Source organism: Cololabis saira, chromosome 10 (assembly GCF_033807715.1).
Source record: "Cololabis saira isolate AMF1-May2022 chromosome 10, fColSai1.1, whole genome shotgun sequence".
Classification (NCBI taxonomy): Eukaryota; Metazoa; Chordata; class Actinopteri; order Beloniformes; family Belonidae; genus Cololabis; species Cololabis saira.
The window spans coordinates 43,298,992-43,322,920 of record NC_084596.1 but is presented as its reverse complement, the minus strand read 5'-3'; the positions used below and the strand labels follow the sequence as shown (position 1 = coordinate 43,322,920).

The following is a 23,929-nucleotide window of genomic DNA, read 5'->3' as shown; positions in this document are numbered from 1 at the left end:
AGTGACTCTGTAGACGATACATGGGGGGGGTGCTGATGTGGATGCTCTGATGATCTGAAGCCAGGTCAAGACTATCTGCTACTTTCCTCCTCACGTGATTTGTCCTTTCGTTTGAGGAGTAAAAATAAAGTTTGAGTCAGAGCTTAGAGGAATAAGGACAGTGTTGCTGCCTGTTCATAATGAACTCAGCCCAAACCCCTGAGACACATCCTGCACTATCCACTTCACAAGTGGTAAATAGTGTCCCAGTAAAGAGGTCTCCGCTCTTGTGATATTCATACGGCAGCAATTTCTTTTTGGTCTTTTTTTCCTTATACCGTAACTAAATTAGGCATTATTAGATTAGATATTAGATAAATTCCCACTCAGCAGAATCTACTTGAAGTTCATCCCCTGAGACTGATGTTTAATTATATTGTATATATATATATATATATATATATATATATATATATATATATATATATATATATATATATATATATAATTTAAAAAATATATATATTTTTATATATATTGATGTTTAATTATATTGTATATAAATATATATATAATTTTTTTTTAATTTTTTTTTTTATATTGATGTTTATTTTATATATATATATATATATATATATATATACATACATACATACATACATACATACATACATACATACATACATACATACATACATACATACATACATACATACATACATACGTATGTGTATGTGTGTATATATATATATATATATATATTTTTTTTTTTTTAATTTAATTTTTTTTTTATATATTGATGTTTATTTATATATATATATATATATATATATATATATATATATATATATATATATATATATATATATATATATATATATATATATTGTTTTATATAAATAAACATCAATATATAAAAAATAAATAAAAAAAAATAAAAAAATATATATATATTTATTTATTTTTTATTTATTTTTTATATATTGATGTTTATTTATATATATATATATATATATATATATATATATATATATGTATATATATATCATTGTAAAGAATTTGTGCGTGCCGAATGTTGCATCAACTGTTATTTCACCTCTTGGAGTACAACTTTAAGTTTCATGTGTCATTCCTGGAGATTAATCTACATTCAGTGTTTAATGCAGTCTATTTCCAGCTCTTCTTTAGTGTCTTTACTGTCTCCTGAGGGAATCCAGCCTGTTAGCGTTTAACTGTTCTGCTCTGCTCACCAGCAACATTAGCAGCATCCAGCCTCTTCTTTAAGTATTTCTACTAAAATTAGCTTCCTTTTAAGTTGAGACAAGTTAGAGCAAAGTACAAAATGAAGCCATAGTATGTAAAAGTGTTTAACTTATTGTAAATACACAAAATGATCAAACACCCTCACTAAATCCATTCTAAGTGCAAAAACAGTGTTGAAAGGCCACTTTATGTAAAGTGCTGACCATTATGACACATGTATCACATTTCACCTTCAATAAGTTACCTATTTTTGAGAGTTTCATGCATGTAAAGGGAAGAAGACCTTAAAGGCTTTAGTGTGAATGTGGACATATGCAGGTGTCCACGTGTAAGTGAAGTCCTCCCCATCCCTGCACCCACTCACCTGTCTGATGGCGAACAGCAGTTTTCCGTAGCAGAAGACGATCACCAGGAAGGGCACAATAAAGCAGAAGATGAACAAGCAGATGATGTACGACACGCTGCTCGTAGTCTTGGCTGTCCAGTCGACGGAGCAGGTGGTCCCGGGACCCTCTGGACCGTAGTGGCTCCAGCCAAAGAGCGGCGGCAGCGTCCACACGAGGGAATACACCCAGGATAAGACGATTCCCAGGGAGATCTTCCGGTAGTTGGAGGAATCGGCCTCAGCCGGGGTCATCATGGTGCTGTAGCGCTCGTAGGAGAGGACCGCCAGGGAGATCAGGGACACGATGCCTACAGTGCAGACAGGATACCAGTTACTTCTGTCACAGCTGCTGCAAATAAACAAAATTTAATACATGACCATAATAACAATAATAGTAAATAGATATCAGTAACATGTTTTAAATTAAAGATGCAAACAAACAAGACATCAAGTGCTACGGAAGATAATTAGGGCCGTGCAGGAGAAAAAATATTTGAGAAGTGAAGATTTTTTTTTATTGTGCACTTCGAGAAAAAAGTCAAAATATCGAGCTTAATGTTGAAATACAATTTTGAGAAAAAAGTCAAAATGTCGAGAATAATGTTGAAATACAATTTTGAGAAAAAAGTCAAAATGTCGAGAATAATGTTGAAATACAATTTCGAGAAAAAAGTCGAAATGTCGAAATTAATGTTGAAATACAATTTCAAGAATGAAGTCGAAATTTCGTGAATAAAGTTGAAATTTCGAGAATTAAGTTGAAATACAATTTTGTGAATAAAGTCGAAATATTTCCTCTGGTCCATCAAATCCAGTTATGAGAGCGACTGACAGCTATGCAGCAGCAGCTGTAGCTAACTAACTAACCTACATCCTTGGAGTGGAACGTTAATGCAGCTGCATATGTGTGACATGCAGGGGTGGACTGGCCATCGGGCATACCGGGCATTTGCCCGGGGGGCGATGGTGATTTTGGGCCGGGCCGGGCCGGCCCAAAGAAAAAAAAAAAAATTTTTTTTTTTTTTTTTTTTTTTTTTTTTTTTTGCCCGGCCCGGCCCAAAATCACCATTGGCCGGCCCGATTTTCGGCCGGCCGATTTTTTTTTTTTTTTTGGCCCGGGCAGGCCCATCGGCCCATTTGATTTTGTTTTTTACCTGACAACAACTGGTACCACTGGCCGATTGGTTATGGGCTGAAGTCAGGGCCGCCCCAAGGGGCCTCGCGCCCCAAGGGGCCTCGCGCCCCAAAGGGCCTCGCGCCCCAAGGGGCCTCGCGCTATGGGCGTTTTTTTTTTGTTTTTTTTTTCAAAATTTTTTTTTTCGTTTTTTTTTCGTTTTTTCCCTTATAAATATCAACAGTCACGTTCCATTACAGACCTAAATGTGTACTAGTCTGTGCATATCAATAAATATATGTGCAATGATGCGCGTGTCTGTTGTTCAGTACAACTGCGTCAGACCAAGCGCAGACACAAGCTGCTCTGATCCAGACGGGTGGAGTTGGAACAAACTGTCACACAAAGTCGAGAGAACGAGACAGAATCAGGAAATTTCCATCAGGGGATGAAAAAAGAAAAAAACTAAAGAAAATGGAAGAGTTTAATGCCTCTCTGAAAGGCTCGTTTGATAAATTTGTTACAAAAATCACCGATCCAACCGGGTCTCAAGCAGCCGTGGGGCCCCGCGTCGAGGCAAGCCAAATGATGATGAGGCCTGGGAAGGTATCCAGTATTTTGCTAATTGGAGAGTTAAAATTGCGCATATAGACACCCGATCCGACCCGAAAAACCCAAAAAATTTCGCGCGCGCTCGCTACGCTCACGCGCGTGGGCCCCCCCCGCCCATTACGCACAGGGCCTCGCAAGTCTCCCAGGCAGCTCTGGCTGGAGTAGTCACAACATTAGAGCGCGTGGCTTATTATTGATATTATTATTTATACTATTTGAAGAATGATGAGTTCATATTCAATATCTTATATATTCTATAAAACTAAATTAGCAACTCCAAATTTAAGTTGCTTTTTTGACAGGGACAGTGGTGTTTGGATTCCTGATTGTCACTAAATTTTAATAATGCTGTGATTAATAGTGGGTGGGTGAAATAATACATTAATCTTTTTGGAGAAATGTTTACCTACTACAGTGATGCCATCGCAGCAAAGACTTTGTGTACATATATTGGAAGAACCCACTGTTTAGGCAATTCATGGTCATTAGTTAGTAAAAACAGAGGCAGCGCTGCATTCCCCCTGTTTAAAATGGTCAAATATGATGATATCAGCCTGAAAATCACAGGACTTATCTGTGGTGGTGAAAGAAGTCAGCAGTATGAATTTGAAAGATGTGTGAGCATCCCTTCATGATAAACAGAGGGGGAACGCATTCTGACAGCAGTATTTCACGCTGTCAGAATGCGTTCCCCCTGTTTAAAATGGGTTAATATATCATTATAGATATCTGAAATGTTCTTTTTGACTAGGAGGAATTGAATTACAGACATCTGCAACACATATCCAGTCTAGCTATTAAATGTTAAAACGGCTTGCCATACAAGTTTGCTGGTCTACTCAGAAACAGTACTAAGTACATCTATAACGGGACTGGGGGGGGATGGTGTAGGTTTAGGTTTATTAGACAAGAACATACACACCAACAAGACAGTGTACAAGCGGTGTCACAAGAACGTTTGTTTTCATTCATAGGCTTCATTTTCTTTCCATCAATAGCTGGTGGGCCGGTCTAGGCTCAAAATGCCCGGGCCGATTTTTTGTCCCAGTCCAGCCCTGGTGACATGTGTTTCAAATCAATATTGTATTTTTTCTCAACATTTCGACTTTTTTCTCGAAATTGTACTTCAACATTAATCTCGACATTTCGACTTTTTTCTCGAAGTGCATAATGAAAAAAAAATCTTCCTCTAAAATTATTTTTTATTTTTCTCCTGCCTGGCCCAAATACTCTTCCATAAAGTGCAGCTATGACCTTCATCCATATATTTGGATCACAGAATACAGAAATGGTGGACTGCCTGTCCAAAACATATTCTCCTGTTGCAGTGTTTCTCAATTCCGTCCCTCGGGCCCCCACCCCACCACCCCCGCCCTGCATGATTTAGATGTTGCCTTGCATCAACACACCTGATTGTAATTAATGGTCCTCATTAGCTTCTCATTATGGTCTGCACAACTCTGTTGATGACACGGCCACGTGTATCACGATGAGGGTAGCATCTTAAACAACTCTCAGTTTATTTAGGATTGCAGCTTAAAATAGCTCTTTGGTTTGTATGTTCACGTGTTCATGTTCACGGCCAAGATATGGTTAAAAAAGTGTAATAAGCTGAGTGACCGAGAATACCACAACTAATAGAACTTAATGGGTTATCCAATGTTTCACTTCATAATCTAAGACTTGTGAATTAGAATCAATAGTACCACAAGGCATGTTTTTGTATCTTTCTCAGCTACTAAGTGAATCCATATCTTGTCTTTTCCTTGATTAGTCTGCGTTTCTATTACTCAGAAATGAAGACACCACGCAGCAGGAGCTGGGAGCTCAGGTTTTATGCCAAGCCCTTGGCATTTCCGTCCGACTCGCCATTTGTTCCGAAGCCATTATGATCCATGAGGTTCTCTTTAGAGCCTATTGATTTTCAGCAGCAGCACAGGAGACCTGATATGCATGCTCCTCAAAGAATGCCTTTCGCCAACTACTCTAAAGAGGCTAAAGAGGAAGGACTGTAGCAGGGTGAAAAAGGGAGAGCTATCAGAATAAGCTATTTCAACCCATTCTCACATCAAAAGGTGAAATAGCAACATTTGTCCACAGTACAAAACGTATTAGTTTCACAATAAGACCTCTCAAATTGTAACATGTTCACGTTTTTTTTCCCTATTATTTTCTATTGGCCTGCCGAAAAGTCATGTGACCGCCCGCAGCTGCCTTGTAAAAATAAAAACATGGCGGCCATCCTTGTCTTTCTCAGTGGAAAATGCAATATTTTAAGGTATTTTTGACATATAAAAGCATTTTGATCATATTTCTAGCGATACATATACATTGAAATTTCCTAATATTGGTTCAGTTGCTGTATATGATCTTTGGTTTGTTAGTTATTACGATTAATTTTTCAGGTCTCTGGATTAGGGATGCCCCGATACCGATACCGATATTGGTATCGGGGCCGATACTGCTCTCATATACTCGTACTCATATTCGCAAAAGTTCTCCGATACCAAGCACCGATACCACTTCATTGTTGTTGTAGTTACTGATTAGTGACTCTAGGGGGAGATGTTGAGTCGCAGTCAGCGTGGTGATGAGAAGAGAGTGATACATGTTGTTTCAGGTGTTTCAGGTGCGCTGTTTCAGGAAAGATAGCAACATTTACTGTAATGCAGCAGGATGTCAGCAGTGTGGACATATTTCAAAATAAGGGACGACGACAGAAGCAAGGCAGACTGAAGCTACTGCTGCTAAGGTGTCAAGAGGAGGAAAGGAGAATACGTTGTTTAATACCAGCAACTTGTTAAAACATCTCAAGACAGAGTGCGGTGGTGTGTAGATTACCGCTGCTTCAGCAATCTGACAGTCAAGGATACACATGCTCTGCTCAAAATTAAAGACTGTCTCGATGTTCTGGGAGGGACTACTATGTTTTCAACTCTTGACATTCAGTCGGGCTATTGGTAGATTGCGGTGGATGACAAAGGCCATGAGAAGACGGCCTTCATCACAAAGTGGGGCCTCTATGAGTACACATGCATGCCATTTGGGCTCTGCAATGCCCCAATGTCCCACCGGGGACGCTGTGGGCACTGAAGTGCGTGTTAGTTCCCCCATGACTTTAGTGCCCACACCATGGGTGGGGTTGGAGAAAGGATCTTTCTGTGTGGAGTTTGCATGTTCTCCCTGTGTTCCCTTGGGTAGCTAATGTGAGCTACCCTCACAAAAACATGCACCAGTCCTGGGCTCTACTGCCCCCTCTGGCCAGCAGGGGAACAGATGGGGTGGGAGGATCTGGCCAGAAAACTAAACCTTTTTCATTAATATTTTGTTTGACTTGGTTAGGTTATTAATTTCTTCTGTTTTATATCTGAACATAATGTTGTGCTTTATGTTGATGCAAAGTTTTTAGATTTTTTTTAGATTTTTAATTTTGCATAAGAAAATACACAAAATGACAAAGATAAAAGAAAATAGATAATATAGTGCAGGGAGAGGCAGAACGCCCATGGGAATTATTACACGTATTATACACATCTTTTTATGACTATTAAAGTAGTTATTTAAAACTGAATAACATGTACAACCCTTAAGTTATTTACCTTTCAAGAGTTCAGTATAATTTAAAAGTAGTAATCAGGATATGCTCTGTTCACATTTAATAGCAGTTTGTTGCATTTTTCTTAGTTTTGGTGACACTTTCAGGAGTTGCTCTCGAGAGGAATTCTGTTTGCTAGTAGTAAAGTGAGATCTGCTGTTAAATGAAACAGTATCTTAATATTAGAGTGATTCAGAACTTTAGCATGTATATTCAGGGTCGGAATCTCTTGGCACCTCATGATTGGATTTGAATCCGATTCAGAGGGCAACGATTCAATTATAAAACATTATCGATGCATCTCTGTACGTCCAAAAGTGTTATTTCTCCCCGTGATTTGTTTTTCTCACTGTGACTACAGCATGTTTGTAATGATCAATAATGAAAATGCCAGAAAAAATGCCAGAATACTGTTCCCTCCTGATGCATCCCAGGATATGTTCACCTCATGGGACTCCACGCCTCAACGCTTGGAACAGCTGAAAAAGACGGAGACGCGCTACATGCTGCATGGCTCTACTTTGTCCCAATATTGGAGGAATAAAAGAATTCCCAGAGGGCTGAGGATCAATAAGGTGCCGACATTGGGCAGCAACAATCCGGCATTCTGCAAGAAGTGGTGTGATGTCTTGAACAAGTGCTCGTTGGACTTGATACTGCTGGTCTTCGAGTTCACACAGGAGGAGCTCTCCAAAACCAGAACTGAGATCTCTGATCTGCAAGGTGAGCTGCAAACCAAATCCAGCCCCCAACAGATGTCTGCATTAAATGAGCGCTGCACCTCCTTGATTGACACTTATAAAAAAGAACTGTTGGAAAATAAACTTAAGAAATACCGACGGGACACGCTGGACTACAAAAATGACCAGATTTATCCTTGGCTATCCGGGCGCGCTGAGAGGGCGCACAAGACGCACTGGAGAGAGATGGACCGGTCATCCAGCGGGCTGTTTACGGATGAATCCGGGGGTGAGGCCACATCCAGCCAGACACATTTTTTAGAGCCACTGCCACGGCGCACCATCGAGACCAGAGGCATCGCAAGAGGAGGCCGACGCGACGGGGAGGCAGGAGGCGCAATCAGGCGCGCAAGGAGACCCCCAAGGTATCGAACATAATCAATTTATCCAAGAAACATCTTACTGACCATGAAACTTCTTTATTATCGAAGGGCTTGTCCTTCGCGCCATCCAAAGAAGCTAATCCATTCACGACAAAAGTTGAACTCTTTAGGTTTTTTCGCACAGTTAAGTTGAGAGCGTTTTTTTGCAAAGACACTGAGTACAACTCTCCTGCTGTGCGCAATCCACGCCATGAACAGACCGGAGATTTAAACCAAAAAGTACTTTCATTCCCCCATTGACTAATGCCTCTGTACAGACATTTTGCCGTTTGGTTGGAGATGATGTCATGTCAGTTCTTTTGTCTTCTGATATTAACAAATGCTTTTCGAATGTATCCCCTAAAGAAAAACAAGCTCTTGAGGATCTCTCTAATGATCATACTATTGTAATACGAATGGCTGATAAGGGAGGTGCTGTAGTGTTACAGAATAAAGAGGCATATTGCACAGAAATAATGAACCAATTGAGTAACACTGCCTTTTACACCCCACTGAGCTATGACCCCACTCTTACATTTTCTAAAGAAATTAAGATCACTCTCGACTGGGAGGCTAACAGTCAATTCATTTCACAGGAGGAACATACGTTTTTGTTACAAGCCCATCCTATATGGCCGATTTTTTACACTCTACCTAAAGTTCATAAAAGTTGTCAAGAGCCTGTCCCGGGCCGTCCGATTGTTTCTGGCAGAGGGTCCCTCACGGAACCGATTTCACAGTTTATTGATTTTCACATTAAATCACTTGTATCTCAGTTACCCTCTTACATACGTGACACTTCTGATTTTCTGACCAAACTTAGGGGTATAAGTGGGATTAATGAAACTGACTTTCTGTGTACCATGGATGTAGCTAGTTTATATACTAATGTGCCACACAGAGAAGGACTAGAAGCTTTACAACATTATCTGAGAATCTAACGGTACAACAGACACCACCTACAGATTTTTTGCTGAATTTGTCCGAATTGGTCCTAACGAAAAACTATTTTAGGTTTGGTAAATATTTTTTTCTGCAAATACAGGGGGTCACAATGGGCAGCCCTTTTAGTCCTAACTATGCCAACCTATTTATGGGTAAATTTGAAGCAGATCATGTATATGTAGATAACCCCTACTGGTCTTTAATCAAGTGTTGGTACAGATATATCGATGATTTGTTTTTTGTTTTTTCCGGCACGGCAGATGAATTGGAAGCTTTTAATGAGTACTTGAACTCTAGACTGCATTCTATTAAATTCACCTTAGAGTCTAGCAGAGTATCTGTGTCCTTTCTGGATGTGAGGGTTAACAAATCAGAGTTATTACAAACCACAGTTTACCGTAAAAAAACGGACAGGAATAATTATTTACATTTTTCAAATTATCATCCTCACAGTCTTAAGAAGAGTTTACCCTACAGTCAGTTACTGAGAACAAGCTCATGAGTTATGTGATTGTTTCCGTCAAAAGAAGTATGACCAAAAGTTATTGAATGCTTGTCTGTCCAAGGTTCGTGAAATAGATAGGGAAAGTCTGTTTGAGCCGAAGATCCCTCATTCTAGTCAGAACTCTATGGTTTTATCTACCACTTTTTCTCTTGTTTCTCAGGTTATTAAAGACTGCATCAGAAAACACTGGCATATTCTGTCAAGAGACCCTGTTGTTGGACATGAGTTTGTTAACCCTCCTTTATTCGCCTACAAGCGATCCAGTAACTTGAGGGATACACTAGTAAAAACAGATTTATATGTCAAACCCTCACATTTTTTGAGTTCCTTGCCCCCGGGAAACTTTACCTGTTTGAACTGTGTAACCTGTAATTCAATGATTAAAGGGGACCATTTTACACACCCGCACACGGGTAGGAAAATTAAGGTGAGGGGTAGGATCACATGTAAAACCACTCATGTAGTCTATTTGATTAAGTGTCCATGCGGTTTCTGTTATGTAGGAAAAACTAAGAGAGAACTAAAAATCAGAATCTCAGAACATAAAAGTGACATTAGAAACCTGGATGAAAAATCACCTATTGCCAGACATTTTAATGCAGCTGGCCATGGTGTCTACAGCCTGAGGTTCATGGGGATTGAGGTAGTCGAGCCCCTTCTAAGGGGAGGGGACAGAGACAGGAAACTCCTCCAACGAGAGGCCTATTGGATACATTATTTACAGACACAACATCCAAAAGGTATGAATGAGGAATGTGTGTTGTCGTGCTTTCTGTAGATGGTGATTGTGTGTGTGGTCCATTTTCATTGTCTGGGTGGATCTGCATGTTGTTTACAGTTTCACATGCAATTCCAACTTTTCGCACAGACGTGGTATGGACCATTTTCACAGTCACATATCTACTCCCGACGCCACTATGGATCTATGCATATTATCTTATATTTTTTATTTTTGATTCTTGGGTTTGTAACATGTTTTTTGTGAAGTGGCCTACTTAAATATTTTTCTATTTGTATCAATTTACTATTTTTCTATGATGTACTCATATTTTCTATTTTCTCTATTGTATTTAAACATTTTCATTGTACTTCTTATTCCATGATTGATGTATGGTTTTTATTCTGATTGGTTTAGAGTCAATCAGAGTCAACTGGCTAAATGGGAGACACCCACTTAATCATTCCTCGCTGAGGACGGCTGTAAGCTGAAACGCGTCCGATTCTCTGCTGCTGTGCAGTGATTTAACTATGCATTAAAAGTTTTGTACTTACAGTGAGTGCTGTCAGATTTTGATTTTTTAACACTGCGTTAAGGTCGGGCTGGATGATGCACCCGCTGCTCAACCGGCGGGCAACCCATTCATTTGTCGGACTCCTGTAGCCCCGCCCTTTGAGCTGCAGCGCTGCTGGGCTGATCCAAAGGCGTTTGCCCACCATGGCAAGGATGCGAGGACCTTGGCCTCCATGCGCCAGGCGGAGCAACATGGCCTCGTTCACATGCCTCCGGTGGACCCGTGTATCGCCTCGCTGATCCTTTCACCAGATGAGGCGCTCAAAGACAAGGCCCGCTGTCCCAGGCCTCAGTGCCGGGTAACGGATAGCCTTCTCTCGACGGCTTATGATGCGGCAGGCCGCATGGCTCGCATTGGGAACTCCCTCTCCGTGCTCCTCCTCGCCCAGTCTCAGATGTTGCAGTCGGAGCATGAGGGCGGGGACATGGGTGACACAGACATCGCTGCACTCCAAGCCTTTGAGTTGATGACCACGGAGCTTGGCCGCTTGATGTCCACCCTCATGCTGGTGATGCGGCGTCAGGTGTGGCTTGTGCAGGCACATATGTCTGATGATTGTAGGCAGACGCTACAGAAGCTTCCTGTGGTGGGCCAATTGTTTGGGCCAGAGGCAGAGCGGGCATTGGAGTGCAGGAAGCAGTGGCGCCAGGCGTCAGAGGCCTGGGGTCATCGGACTATGAGCATGGGACCCCCAGCTCAGCAACTCCAGGAAACGGGGCGCACGGGACCTGCGCCGCTCACATCCCCCGAGCCCTACTCCGAAGCCCTGGCAGCACAGCCGGGTTGCTGGGGGTGGGTAGCATCAGCCCAGGGGCGCACAGCCTCCACCTCGCCGGTCTCAGCGAGTGCAGGGGCAACACCAGCGCCCCGCCAAACCCCCAAATAATCCTTGAGGCGCTCCATGAGGGCATTGGGCCGGCGGTGGGCAGGTTTTCACATCAGCACCTGGCCTATTGGGCAGCCCATTCTCCAGACGTATGGGTTTTGAAAAAGCTGTCCCAGGGCTACAGGTTGCAGTTCCGCCGCCGGCCTCCACCACCCTCCGGGGTCAGGGAAACCTCAGTCAGAGACCCCGGGAGGGTCCTGTGTTTGTCTCAAGAGATAGCCAAACTCTTGGATAAAAAAGCCATCACAAGAGTTCACCCACGTACACAGAGTGATGGGTTTTACTCAACATACTTTCTAATTCCAAAGAAAGACACTTCTCTTCGGCCTATACTGGACCTTCGGGGGCTGAACCAGTACCTGAAGGTCCTCCCATTTTGAATGCTGCGCACACGCGACGTCCTTCACTCTGTCACTCCAGGGGAGTGGTTCACCTCCATAGACCTCGAGGATGCCTTCTTTAATGTTCCAATACACCCGGACCACAGACAGTTTCTTTGTTTTGCCTTTCAAGGCCACATCTACCAGTTCGCCGTCCTGCCTTTCGGCCTGTCCCTGGCTCCTCGCATCTTCACCAGATGCATGAGGGCGGCCTTGACATCGCTATGCCCGTCGGGGTGAAGATTCTCCCGTATCTGGACGACTGGCTTATATGCGCCCCCTCGTTCCAGGAGGCGGAGCTGACAACATCCAGATTCCTCGCACATATTGAGGCTCTGGGCATGTCGGTGAATTGGGAAAAGAGCTTGTTGCGTCCTATACAGCGGACCACCTTCATCGGCCTGTCTCTCGATTCCGTATCGATGCAGGCACGCCTGACTGCAGAGCGGGCGGAGCGGATTCAGGGCCTGCTACGGTCTTTCTGCCTCGGGGGGATGTTGCCCGTCCACACATGGCTCCGATTGCTGGGGATGCTGTCGACGGCCTCGGCTGTGACACCTCTGGGGCTGCTGCAACTGCGCCCCCTGCAGAGGTGGTTCAACAGCCTCCATATGGACCCTCGCCTTCACAGGTGGGTCAAGGTCAAAGTTGCAAGCCAGTGCCTTATTCATCTCCACCGGTGGCGGGACAGCACCTTTCTTTTGCACGGTGCTCCTCTCGGTTCGGTCCCGTCGAGGCGCAAGGTGGTGACAACAGATGCCTCACCTCAGGGTTGGGGTGCGGTATGGCAGAAGAGGTCAGTCCAGTGGGTTTGGGGCCCTCTGTGGCGGGGACGGCACATCGATGTCCTAGAACTGCGGACTGTCTACTTGGTGCTGAGGCACTTCTTGCCCTTTCTCAGGGGCAAGCATGTCCTCGTCCGTACAGACAACACTTCGACAGTGTTTCATATCAATCGCCAGGGGGGAACCAGGTAGCTGGACTCCTTGAACGAGGCCCGGAGATTGTGGATGTGGGCTCATCCTCAATTGGCCTCCTTGAGGGCAATGCACTTCCTTGGCAGAGCCAACTCGGTAGCGGATTCCCTCTCACACCGGCGGATGCCCCCGGGGGATTGGCGGTTGCACCCCCAGGTGGTGCAGATGATTTGGGATCAATACGGGGAAGCCTGTGTTGATCTGTTCGCCTCGGAGTGCACGACTCATTGTCCACTGCTGGCCCCCAAGTGGCCCTCAAGGATTTGGTTCTCCACGCTCCACAGCCTGTTGGACGGGGAGCCTTTGCAGCTCCCAGTACGGTCGGACCTCCTGTCCCAGCTGGGTGAGTCAAAAGCGTTACCGTGGTGAGGATAGGCGCCAAAAAGCGCGCCCCCCCTTCATCTGATTGGTCCATATTTGATAGTTCCTACTTTCTGCCATAACTTTTGAATGGTTTGATATAAAGAGGCGTGGGTGGTGTCATCTGACTCTATTTTGAGTCCTTGAACATAATTGGTGCAAATTAGCCCCGCCCCTTCTTCTGATTGGTCAATATTTGATAGTCCCTATTTTCTGGCATAACTTTTGAACGGGTTGTGATAAAGACATGGGTGGTGTCATCGGACTCGGTATTGAGTAATTGACCTTCATTGGCCTGAATTAGCCCCGCCCCTTCTTCTGATCGGTCAATATTTGATAGTCCCTCTTTTATGCTATAACTTTTGAATGGTTTGATATAGAGAGTCGTGGGTGGTGTCATCCGCTAAATGTCCAGGCCTGAAGAATCTACATGCAAGTCATGCAAGCAATTCCACTGCAGCACACCTGAACGTGCACAAGGCTGCAAGGGCCCGTTCATCGCTGCTTGCAGCTTTAATTGTATTTGTTATTTACTGTTTAATTGTGTCTTGCCGCTTTTAATGTTGATGTAAAGCACTTTGACTTACCTTGTGTTGAATTGTGCTATACAAATAAACTTGCCCAATTGCCTTGCCTTGGTCCAAAGTAGAATTTTTTTCAGTGTACTATCTGCGTGCAAACTAGGAAAATATACATTTGCGATGGAACTGACATCTTGTATCATAGCAACGTGTCTGACTTTTGCAACAGATACAAGCTGGTGAAAATTTGATTGAGAATCTACGGAAGAGTATTAGGGCCATGCAGGAGAAAAAATATTTGAGAGGGGAAGATTTTTTTTTATTGTGCACTTTGAGAAAAAAGTCGAAATGTCAAGATTAATGTTGAAATATAATTTTGAGAAAAAAGTCGAAATGTCGAGATTAATGTTGAAATACAATTTCAAGATTAAAGTCGAAATTTTGTGAATAAAGTCGAAATTTCGAGAATAAAGTTGAAATACCATTTTGTGAATAAAGTGGAAATGTCTCCTCTGGTCCATCAAATCCAGTTAGGAGAGTGACTGATAGCTCTGCAGCAGCAGCCATAACTAACTAACTAACTAACTAACTAACTTACATCCTTGGAGTGGAACGTTAAGGGTACGTTTCTGAAGTTATGCAACTGCACATGTGTGATATGTGTTTTAAATCAATATAGTCATCAAATTTGGACTTTTTTCTCAACATTTCGACTTTTTTCTCTAAATTGTACTTCAACATTAATCTCGAAATTTCTACTTTTTTCTCGACATTTTGACTTTTTCCTCGAAGTGCATAATGAAAAAAAAATCTTCCTCCTCTAAAATATTATTTTTATTTTTCTCCTGCCTGGTTCTAATACTCTTCCATAAGATCCGGTGAGTTCTGGTCATTTGTATTCTTTTCAACAGGTGAGTGAGCTGAGCTGACGATCGGTCTGAGAGGTCGGCCAGCAGCAGCAGTCGACTCTTTATTACATTTATGGATTTTGAGCCTTTATTATGAAACTTTAACTGCCGACAGACAAAACAGCAGCGTTCATATTTACAGGCAGATAGAAAGATGACTCCGCCTTTCCAAACGAATGCTACCAGTACCTACTCAGCCCAACTCGCCTCGCCTTGGTTTGGTGCTTTTCCACTAGGGGTCTAACATGCCCAGCAGATACTTTTTCTGTAACTACTCTGCTGAGGTTCTAAGCTGCTGAGTCGGGTTGTATCTGACGTCATCACACTACAGGCCACCGATTGGTCGGGGGGTTGGAGTCAGACGTCTGAATCAGGAGGCGGAAATCAGTGAAAAAGCGACTCTGACGGATTCTGGTTCATTTTATTCAACAGGCAATGGCAGCAAAAAAGTCTGTTTGGTGATCCAACTCTGAGGGTCAGATGTTCATAAACCTGGTGCTGAGGAGAGAATTAAAAAGGGATCTAGATGGGCGATAAGGAACGACCAGATCTACCAGGAGCTCTGTCTCTTCATAGCTGCTCACGACTCCAGCTGACTTTTCAGCAGTCCCGAGACAAGCAAAATTTTTAAAAAAGCGTCGCCGCTTGAAACTTCTCTCACTCTCATTTTTTAACTTGATATCGAACACAAGCCACAGATCCAGCAGCACATCTATCATCTCCTCCAGGCTCTACATCTTTAGTGGTGTTGTCTTCTTCGTTTAGATCACAAAATCAAATACGTCACAGCAGCTTCACTCTAACCTCCTACTTCTGCTCCAGGTGCTGAATTGTTATGGAAAAGAAACTTGGCCGAGTTGAGTCGAGCCGAGCTGAGATGAGTAGCTGAGTAGGTTCTAGTAGGTACCAGTGTAAAAGCGCCAAAAGAGTGGTATGTAGTGACATGAAAACAATGCCTATGAGTACAATTTTTTGTTTTTTTTTTATTTCTAAAACTGGTTTAGTGTAATGATCAAAAACCAATAAGAAGCTGGAAATAAACAGCTATGGATGCACCACCAACTTTTGAATTGGGAAATATTTCACTCAGCAACTGTAAAATTGCTTGAGTTTCTGAGGATTGCCTTTCAGTGTGAGCTGAATTAATGTGTCAAGGCTAATGACCCAGTACAGCATCTACAGAACAATGAGACTCGTTGGTTATTTTGCTCCTCAGCACTGTGCCTCAGCATCTTCCCTGCTGCCTTTTCATTTCTCTCTGTCACCATTAGGTCTTAAAATTCGGACCAACTTTTTAGCCCAGTTAAGGTTACCTCATTATGAAGCTCAGGTGGTCCAGAAAGTGCCTCATGAGATGGTGCTCATGTCCCAACACAGTATCACATTCTATATAAAGGAATACAACTCTTAACACAACCATTTTGTGAAATTTGTATCCGCTTTTTATGTTACATAAAAATTTAAATAGAGAATTCCAAAAAGTGGACAGAGGACCGAAAGCGGATTGAACCATTGCATTTTTGACTACCTGTTCTCCATCTGCACCATGTGAACCTAGGGAGTAATAGCATAATTTGTTTCATGATAATTCTGACTGGAGCCAAGTGTGCATCTCTGGAATGAACTACACAAGGTTTCTGGATCAATAACGTGAAATAAGAGACTGGCAGTGATTAAAAAGAACAGTAAATCTATGAGTCCGTGAACATCAGATCAGGTGAGAATAATGTATGCCAATGAATCCTGGAAGTGATAAGTGCATACAGTATGCTTGTTTCCAATCTCTACGAATCAACTTTGAGTGATTGCCAAAATAAATAAGACTTCAAACTTGCAATTAACAGCTCTCATACACAGATCACATGGAGACACCTCAACAGCAAATCCTGGTTGTTATAACGCTGCTGAAACCTTCTGTTCTCCAGCTCTTTAAGTCTGTTTTATTTGATTGCTCATCACTTTCAATATGAAAACGTTTATTTCAGCAGATCCTGTATAATATCCATCCCTATGATGAGGGCAGCACTTCTCCGGTCACCGAGTACACATTGTGAATGACAAGGAAATCTTTACTTGAGGTCATGTAATTTTATTGAGTCAGGGGACTATTGTTTAGTCCTCTGACTAAATCGAATACGGTCGCTGAACTCAATATTCTAAAATGAAACATCCTATTATCTGATCATGCCTGTAAGGCAAACAAAAAGGACGATAGTTGCTCTGCTGCCGCGGTGAAGTTACCTCTCTGCTTTTGTCATATTTGTCCTTTAAAAAGCATCTGCTGCAGAATTGCCATTCAATACTGTAAATAGAGAAAAAGATAGATTCCGTGAAAGACGCGGGAATCAAGATCTTGGACATGGAGTCTGGATCTCTAACACATACCCTTTAGGATAACATAATCTAGCCACTTTCTTTGAGGTCACCTAAGTGTGAAACAATGCTCTTCAGTAAGTAGTTCAGATTTGAAGGATACTGTGATATCACAGACCCAGATCAGGTGGGATTACAGAGCTTTCTTCGTCTCTATCGCCACCCAATTTTCACATCCTGCTGCATTTGCTGTGGCGTAGAAGTGGGTTACACAAAGCTGCATCAATTTCAAAAGAGGCAGCCAGCAAAAGAAGGTGTGGAGTAGAGATTAGACGACTCCGCCCCCTAAACGGATGTGCTTTTGTGTATGTTTGCAGGCCAGAGCTTCAGGAGCTGCGTGATGACCTGCAGTCCCCCCCTCTGATCATCCCAGTGCTGCTTCCACCTGCCTGTGTGGATGGATGTCTGCTGTGTGATGACGTCCTTTCTCTGTTATTCATTCTCTCTGTCTGTTCTCTCTTTTCCTGCTCTGCCCAGTCTGGTCTCCGGCAGGAAGGTCCCCCCTTATGATCCAGGTCCTGGTCCAGGTTTCTTCCTCCTAAAGGGGAGTTTTTCTTGCCACTGTTTGGCTTAAGGTTTTTCTCCCACTAGGGGAATTTTTATCTGCCATCGTTTATGTTATGTTTATGTAATAATTGCTCGGGGGTCATGTTCTAGGTCTCCGGAAAGATCCTAGAGACAACTTCAATTTTATATAGATAAAATTGAATTGAATTGAATTGAAAATTGAATTGAAAAGACAGAGAAAAATGGCACTGTTGTCCTGCACTTCTGTGTTGTTTTGGCCAAAACATGCCAGAGACATTTTATTTAGACCTAAATAAATAGTCTTAACCTTTAAAAAATAGGGGAATAGTAGCTGTATTAAGGTTCACTTCTATGAGCAGCTGGTCTAAAATGACTCCTCGCATCCACAACACAGATTTTTTATCTCAGCCTCAGAAAACCAATAATTCACCGTTTATTCGCTCCATCCTTGATGGTGGTTCTGCTGTCTGTTTCTCTGCTCAGACCTAGGCATACATCACAGCACATTAACATCACTCAAACCAGGTGTTGCTTGTGCGTGCGTGGTGCACGTGTATATGCATTTCTCTCCATTGTGAATGAGTTTCCTCCTCTGGAAAGAGAGCAAAGTCTGACTGCAGTTCGCTGCGCAGAGACTTGGCAGCACTAGGTTAATCCAGTGCACTGTGTGCAGAGTCCATTCGGGGCGGGAGGAGGCTGACAATATGCAGGAACACGCAGACGGGGGTCAAAGACATAAAAGAAGACTCTGTCCTGCTCCTCCACACTTTTATGGGAGACAATAAAAGTTCGGAGGAAAATGCAACAAGGAGCCGGGAGGACACGAGGCAGCTAAGTGAGTGTCAGGAGGCTGAAGGCAAAGGAAAAAGTAGAGAATGTGACAGCAACACACACACATGGCCGTCTCCACAAATCGCTGCCAGCGGAGCTCTTGGCATAAAATCAAAGCCGCAGATCTTCAATTGTTGTGTCATTTAAAATTGCATTATTTTAAGGTTAAAAGCGGGTGGCTTGAAGAAAAGAGTGGAAATCAATGTGAAGAGGGACCAGGACTATACAGTACCATCCCAGCGCCAAGTTAACAATGCGACTGACGATGGGTCCGTCTAATTGGAAGGAACATTGATCATTTCGAGAAAAGCTGTACAGAGATTTGGTGAACACGCACGCGGCAGCGTTGCCAAAGCTGCAGTGAGCATTATTCATCTAAACAATCAATTTCACTTTAACTTCCTCTGACCCTCCCTCATTCTTTCTCACACTCTTGCTTTTATGAGCCCATTGAGGAATTACTTGTCCATAACCAATGCAAGCTCTAATGATGTCTGCCAGACATGAGCCCCTTTCAGACACACAAAAACACTCTCCGTCTTCCTGCCATGTTTTACTTTCCACAAGCCAAAATCCTGCTAGACGGATGTTAATAAATTGGCTCCATGTGGATGTCAGCGTTACATATCTTCAAATGGCCCTTAATCTTGGTGTAGCAGTGGAGTTACGGAGACAATAGGCATGGTCACAGCACATTGAGATACTGAGGATGATTGAGGCCTGCTTTTTTCTTTTTCCTTTTTTTCCTCCGTGATATTACTGAAATAATGAATCCCGCTTTGGAAATTCCCAACTTATCTTAGAGGGAGAGAAAGTTATGCGCAGAAGTTGGAGTTGTTGAATAATTCAAAAGGCTCCTATTGTAAAGAATATCCGGTTTAGTTAGACTTAGCTCAAGGGTGAAACTTGTAATAGTGTAGGAAGCACTTAAAAAAAATATGTTAAAAAATTTTCAAGAATTAAGATTAAACAAAAAACAGATACAAGAGGCGTGACACTGACTAAACAACAAAGCAAAACATCACCTAATATGAAGATGCAGAACAACCACAAATGCGCAAAAAATGTATTTAAGGTTCTGTAATCCAATGCGAAATGACCACGGTAACGTTGTCAAGTAGCAAACGTTCTCATACAGGGGAATAAAGAAACTGGGATCAGGACAAATACTTGAATTCTTAACTTGCAGCGGTTGCAACCAGCCCTGCTGTTTGACCGGGGCCGGTCCAAGCCTCCATGGGGCCCTAAGCAAAATTTGATTTTAGGGCCCTCTATTACTGGCAATAATACGGATTATTGATCATTCACACACCCACTATAAACATATTTCATGTTCTTCCCTGTCATTACAAATACACTTGTAAAACTAGATGTAAGAACTTTTTGTTGTAGTTAGATTGTAATCTACAGTGATTAAGACCATGGAAGCAGAACAACAGATTAACAAACTTGCAGAAAAGTCTTTCAATTAATATTGATCAAAGTCAGCAACTTCCCCTACTGGCCACACAGAGAAGCAACAGGTCAAAGGTCAGAGAGCTGCACAGTTGCAGCAGAGTTGTTTCCATCATCCTACTGTCAGCCTGGCAGGTTTTTACCATCTATGGTTTTTAATCTGAAATGGAGCAAATTCAGCTACAAGAGCGGCCTGGGGTTGATTTACACTCAATATTTAAAGGAGCATGAGGCTCCTTTTAAGAAATGAGACTCTCTAGCGCCACCCTTCACCACGACGCCCTCGGGGGTACTGCAGCCAACAGTGAAGCCGGCACGGGAGAACGGGGAGAACGCACATGCAGCGTCATGTGACGTCACATCCGCAGCCCAGCGCGGGAAATTTGGGCCCGAATTGCAGCACATTTTGCAGCACACAGCCTGTTCAAGGCAATGGAGAGATACACTAGAGGGCTCACTCTTTTTGGTTTGGAACGCTTCATCTGACATTATTACTAGAAAACTTAAAACGTATACACATTTTTTTCATAAATCCTGCCTCAATCCTGCCTCATGCTCCTTTAATATTTAAAGTGATATAGTACTAAGTGTGATACTGAGTGTCATCTACAGTGTAGGCCTACTAAAAGAAACCAAATAATCAAATAGATCATTTATAAACCATTTACTGTAAACACGTTATCTACTTTATTTTTGGTTTTAAATAAACTGCAACAACAATTTGAAGTGGAACAAAAACACTTAAGTGCAACAACAAAGTACCACAAAAACTAGAACTATAATATCACTCAACAAACAGTACCTCGTCAATGTGTGTATTTATGTAAAAATTATTTTATTTTTATTTATTTTATTAACTCTTGGGGGCCCCCTAGTGGTCACGGGGCCCTAAGCAGCCGCTTAGTTCACTTATGCCTTGGGCCGGCTCTGGTTTGGATTGTGTGTGGTGTCTGGTGTCTCCACCACAAGCCGCTTTTTTATACAACAGGAGATTAGACGCACTGAAGCAGGTGAGTGGAAACCTTTGTGAAATATTTATGAAGCCTTTATACAAACTTCATCAAAGAACAGCTACGGCCACTGACCGTGAACCTCTGGCATGGAATATTCAGTCAATGTGGAGCTACACAGAGAAGCTGAGGTCTCTGTTTCAGAGAACCTCTAAATATTTCACCAAATGTTATTTTTCATTCCTGTGAAAAGCAATTCACAATGTTTTATTCTTCCAATGAACTTCAGGATTTCTGAAGAAGCTGCCCATAAAATTCAGTGCCTTTGATGTACTGATGTGGGGTTTACTGCTGGAAACTAAGCAGTAAAATACTTAAAAAATGACACATTACAAAACACTTTTACTATTCTTTTATCTTTTAGTTTGAAATTATCAACAAAAAAAACATGAAAAGCGCCTGAGGCAAATATTAGCATATTCTGCATAGACAGTACTGAACAAAAACCCCTTAGGCAAGAATAACAGTTTGTAAATGCTTTTTATACTCTATTAAGGGACTTTTATTTTTTTCTGTAAGGTATTTTTCATTCCCTTTTTATTTCTTCCTGCGAAAGGCTTGTAGTTCTGTGGGACTCTGGGGCTGTTCTGCATGCCGTCCTCTTTGACGATAATTACTTCTGGGGACTCTGAGGATGACATAAAGTCTTACATTTACTAATTGAGATTGTCCATTGTGGAGCTTGAGTTGTATTGAAGTTATTTACAGATCCCATAATTTGCAAGTTAATCTTTTTTTTTCTATAGCAGTGAAGTGTCCCTTGTGCTGAGCTTAAAAAACTTGATTCAAATCAGTTTTTTTTATTGTAGTTTTTTTCATCAAAATGCATCAGTGCATTACAAAATTTACATTTGAATTAGAATTTTGCCAAAGGAATGGTTTTCCGATGATATCTGCTTTGTCGTAGCTCCATTTGTGCAGATGTTGCACCGATGTTCAAAGTCTATTTCAATGAAGCGGACATTTCGATTTGGCTTACTAGCAATTCTTCCAGACGGTTGTCTCTGGCAGTTGTCTTGATCCTCATTCTGTATTTACATTACAAAGTGAGAAAACTGAACACGGTCTTTTAACCCTTCACAGAGCAAGTGGCCAAGTTTGGTTACTCTAGTAAAGCTACTGTAATAAATGAATATTACAGGAAAAAAAAAACCTTACAATGTTAATAGAGTCCCTTTAATCATCTCCAATAATGTATTTTATTGACCGCCCTATAGAGGGTTAAGGCAACTGCTTAGAAGACCTAACGACTGCTGATTTTGAAGACGAGATTTGAGGAGTTGAGCAACTTCAGGGTGTGATATTTCTGGAAAAAAAAGCAGTTGGCTTTTTTTTTTTTGTTGTTGATTTGTCCACCCGGGACAACTATGGAGTTCTAAGGCTAACTAGAAAGAATTTTGCACGAGCTGCTAAAACAATGGGCAACACCACACATCCTGTGTACAACATATGAATCAACCTGCAGTGTTCTCAGTCTGAGGCTTCTGCAGCTCACTGCAATATAAGAACCATTAAAGGAGGTCATTCGTGTTCGCCATAATAACGTTTGCAACGCCTCCCTGTGCAAGTATACGTGACTCCTCTAAGAGGAAATGCATGAATCCCTGCTTCATTATTTGTCCTGTTTCTTTTAATTTTAATTTATCTTTTGGTAAATAATACCTTGCAGCTGTTCAGCTCCACTTATTATAATTATCAAAATACATTTTAGTTTCGATTCACTTCCATTTAAGGCATAAGCCAAGAGCTTTGTTGAGTTAATAGGTTTTTCTTTCCTTGTCCTAAAAATGTTCATTTGTTTAATACCATGATTTCACTTAACTTGCCATAACCATCATTTGAAATGACTGAACAACAATTGAAAAGTTTTACAACGTCAGAGAGGGGAAAAATCTGGGTGTCAATAACAAATATCCAGGATTACCTGGTCTCCAAATGCTGCTTAAGTGGGATGAAATGAAAATTATATATATATATATATATATATATATATATATATATATATATATATATATATATATATATATATATATATATATATATATATATATATATATATATATATATATATATTCCTGCTAATGATAACTTTGATCTCTAATGTAACATGTGCAATGTCCGTGCAATATCTGCTTTTTTTGCACCGTTTTTCTTTCTTTCCCGTACTGCACTACTTTTATTTCCATTCAAATGTATACTGTTTTGTGTTTTTTTACTTTTTTACCCTTTCCCTGCATGTGTGTGTTGAGTGTATTGCTGCTGCACAAAGTGAATTTCCCCATTGAGGGAGACATAAAGGATAATCTTATTTTATCTTATCTAATCTAATGAACAAATTCGCTTTTACTCAAGTTTAGCTGGAAATAAATGCATCCATTTTTTTCCTCCTCGTATTTCTCCAGGGGGGGCGGGGGGGTCATTATGGAGAAAAAAAAACTGCTTTTAGTGGATATGTTGCAACCTGCTCGAGTCCCCGCGTCTCACCGCAGCCAAATGAGCAGTGAGTTGGCTTCCTTTGCCTCAGGCACGACAACTACTCAACTGTGTGGTAACAAGCTTTCAGTATCCATTTAATACCAGGCTGCTTCATGCACAGTGTGAGCAGCAACCAAATCGCCGGCTGAGATGTTTTTTCTGAGTTTTTGTAATGGCATTTCAACACTTGACTACGCATCTAACGCTCCATGCTTCGATAAATACACCAGTCGATGCTTTGAAAATGAAAATGCAGGCGCAGAAGTGGCTGGAGGCATCACAGCAATGAGCGATGCAGTAGTATTGACCGCAGATACCGTAACTGTTTCAGGACCGTCACATGAGCAGGACGTGCACAAGTGGGAGGTTATCCACGAATGTGAACGTGCACCATATAGATGAAATGCGCTTTCACTCATACTCAAATCATTTA

The 23,929-nt window shown here is 41.8% G+C and overlaps 1 protein-coding gene across 1 annotated transcript in view; it reads right to left on the bottom strand.

Annotated features, from left to right (window-relative positions):
• The window catches only part of LOC133453109 (vertebrate ancient opsin-like), a 133,660-nt gene that overhangs the window by 108,860 nt on the left and 871 nt on the right, over window positions 1-23,929 (bottom strand). The window contains exon 2 of the mRNA XM_061732983.1: window positions 1,607-1,935. Coding sequence (XP_061588967.1) covers window positions 1,607-1,935 — 329 coding nt within the window. The remainder of the gene's footprint in view (window positions 1-1,606; window positions 1,936-23,929) is intronic.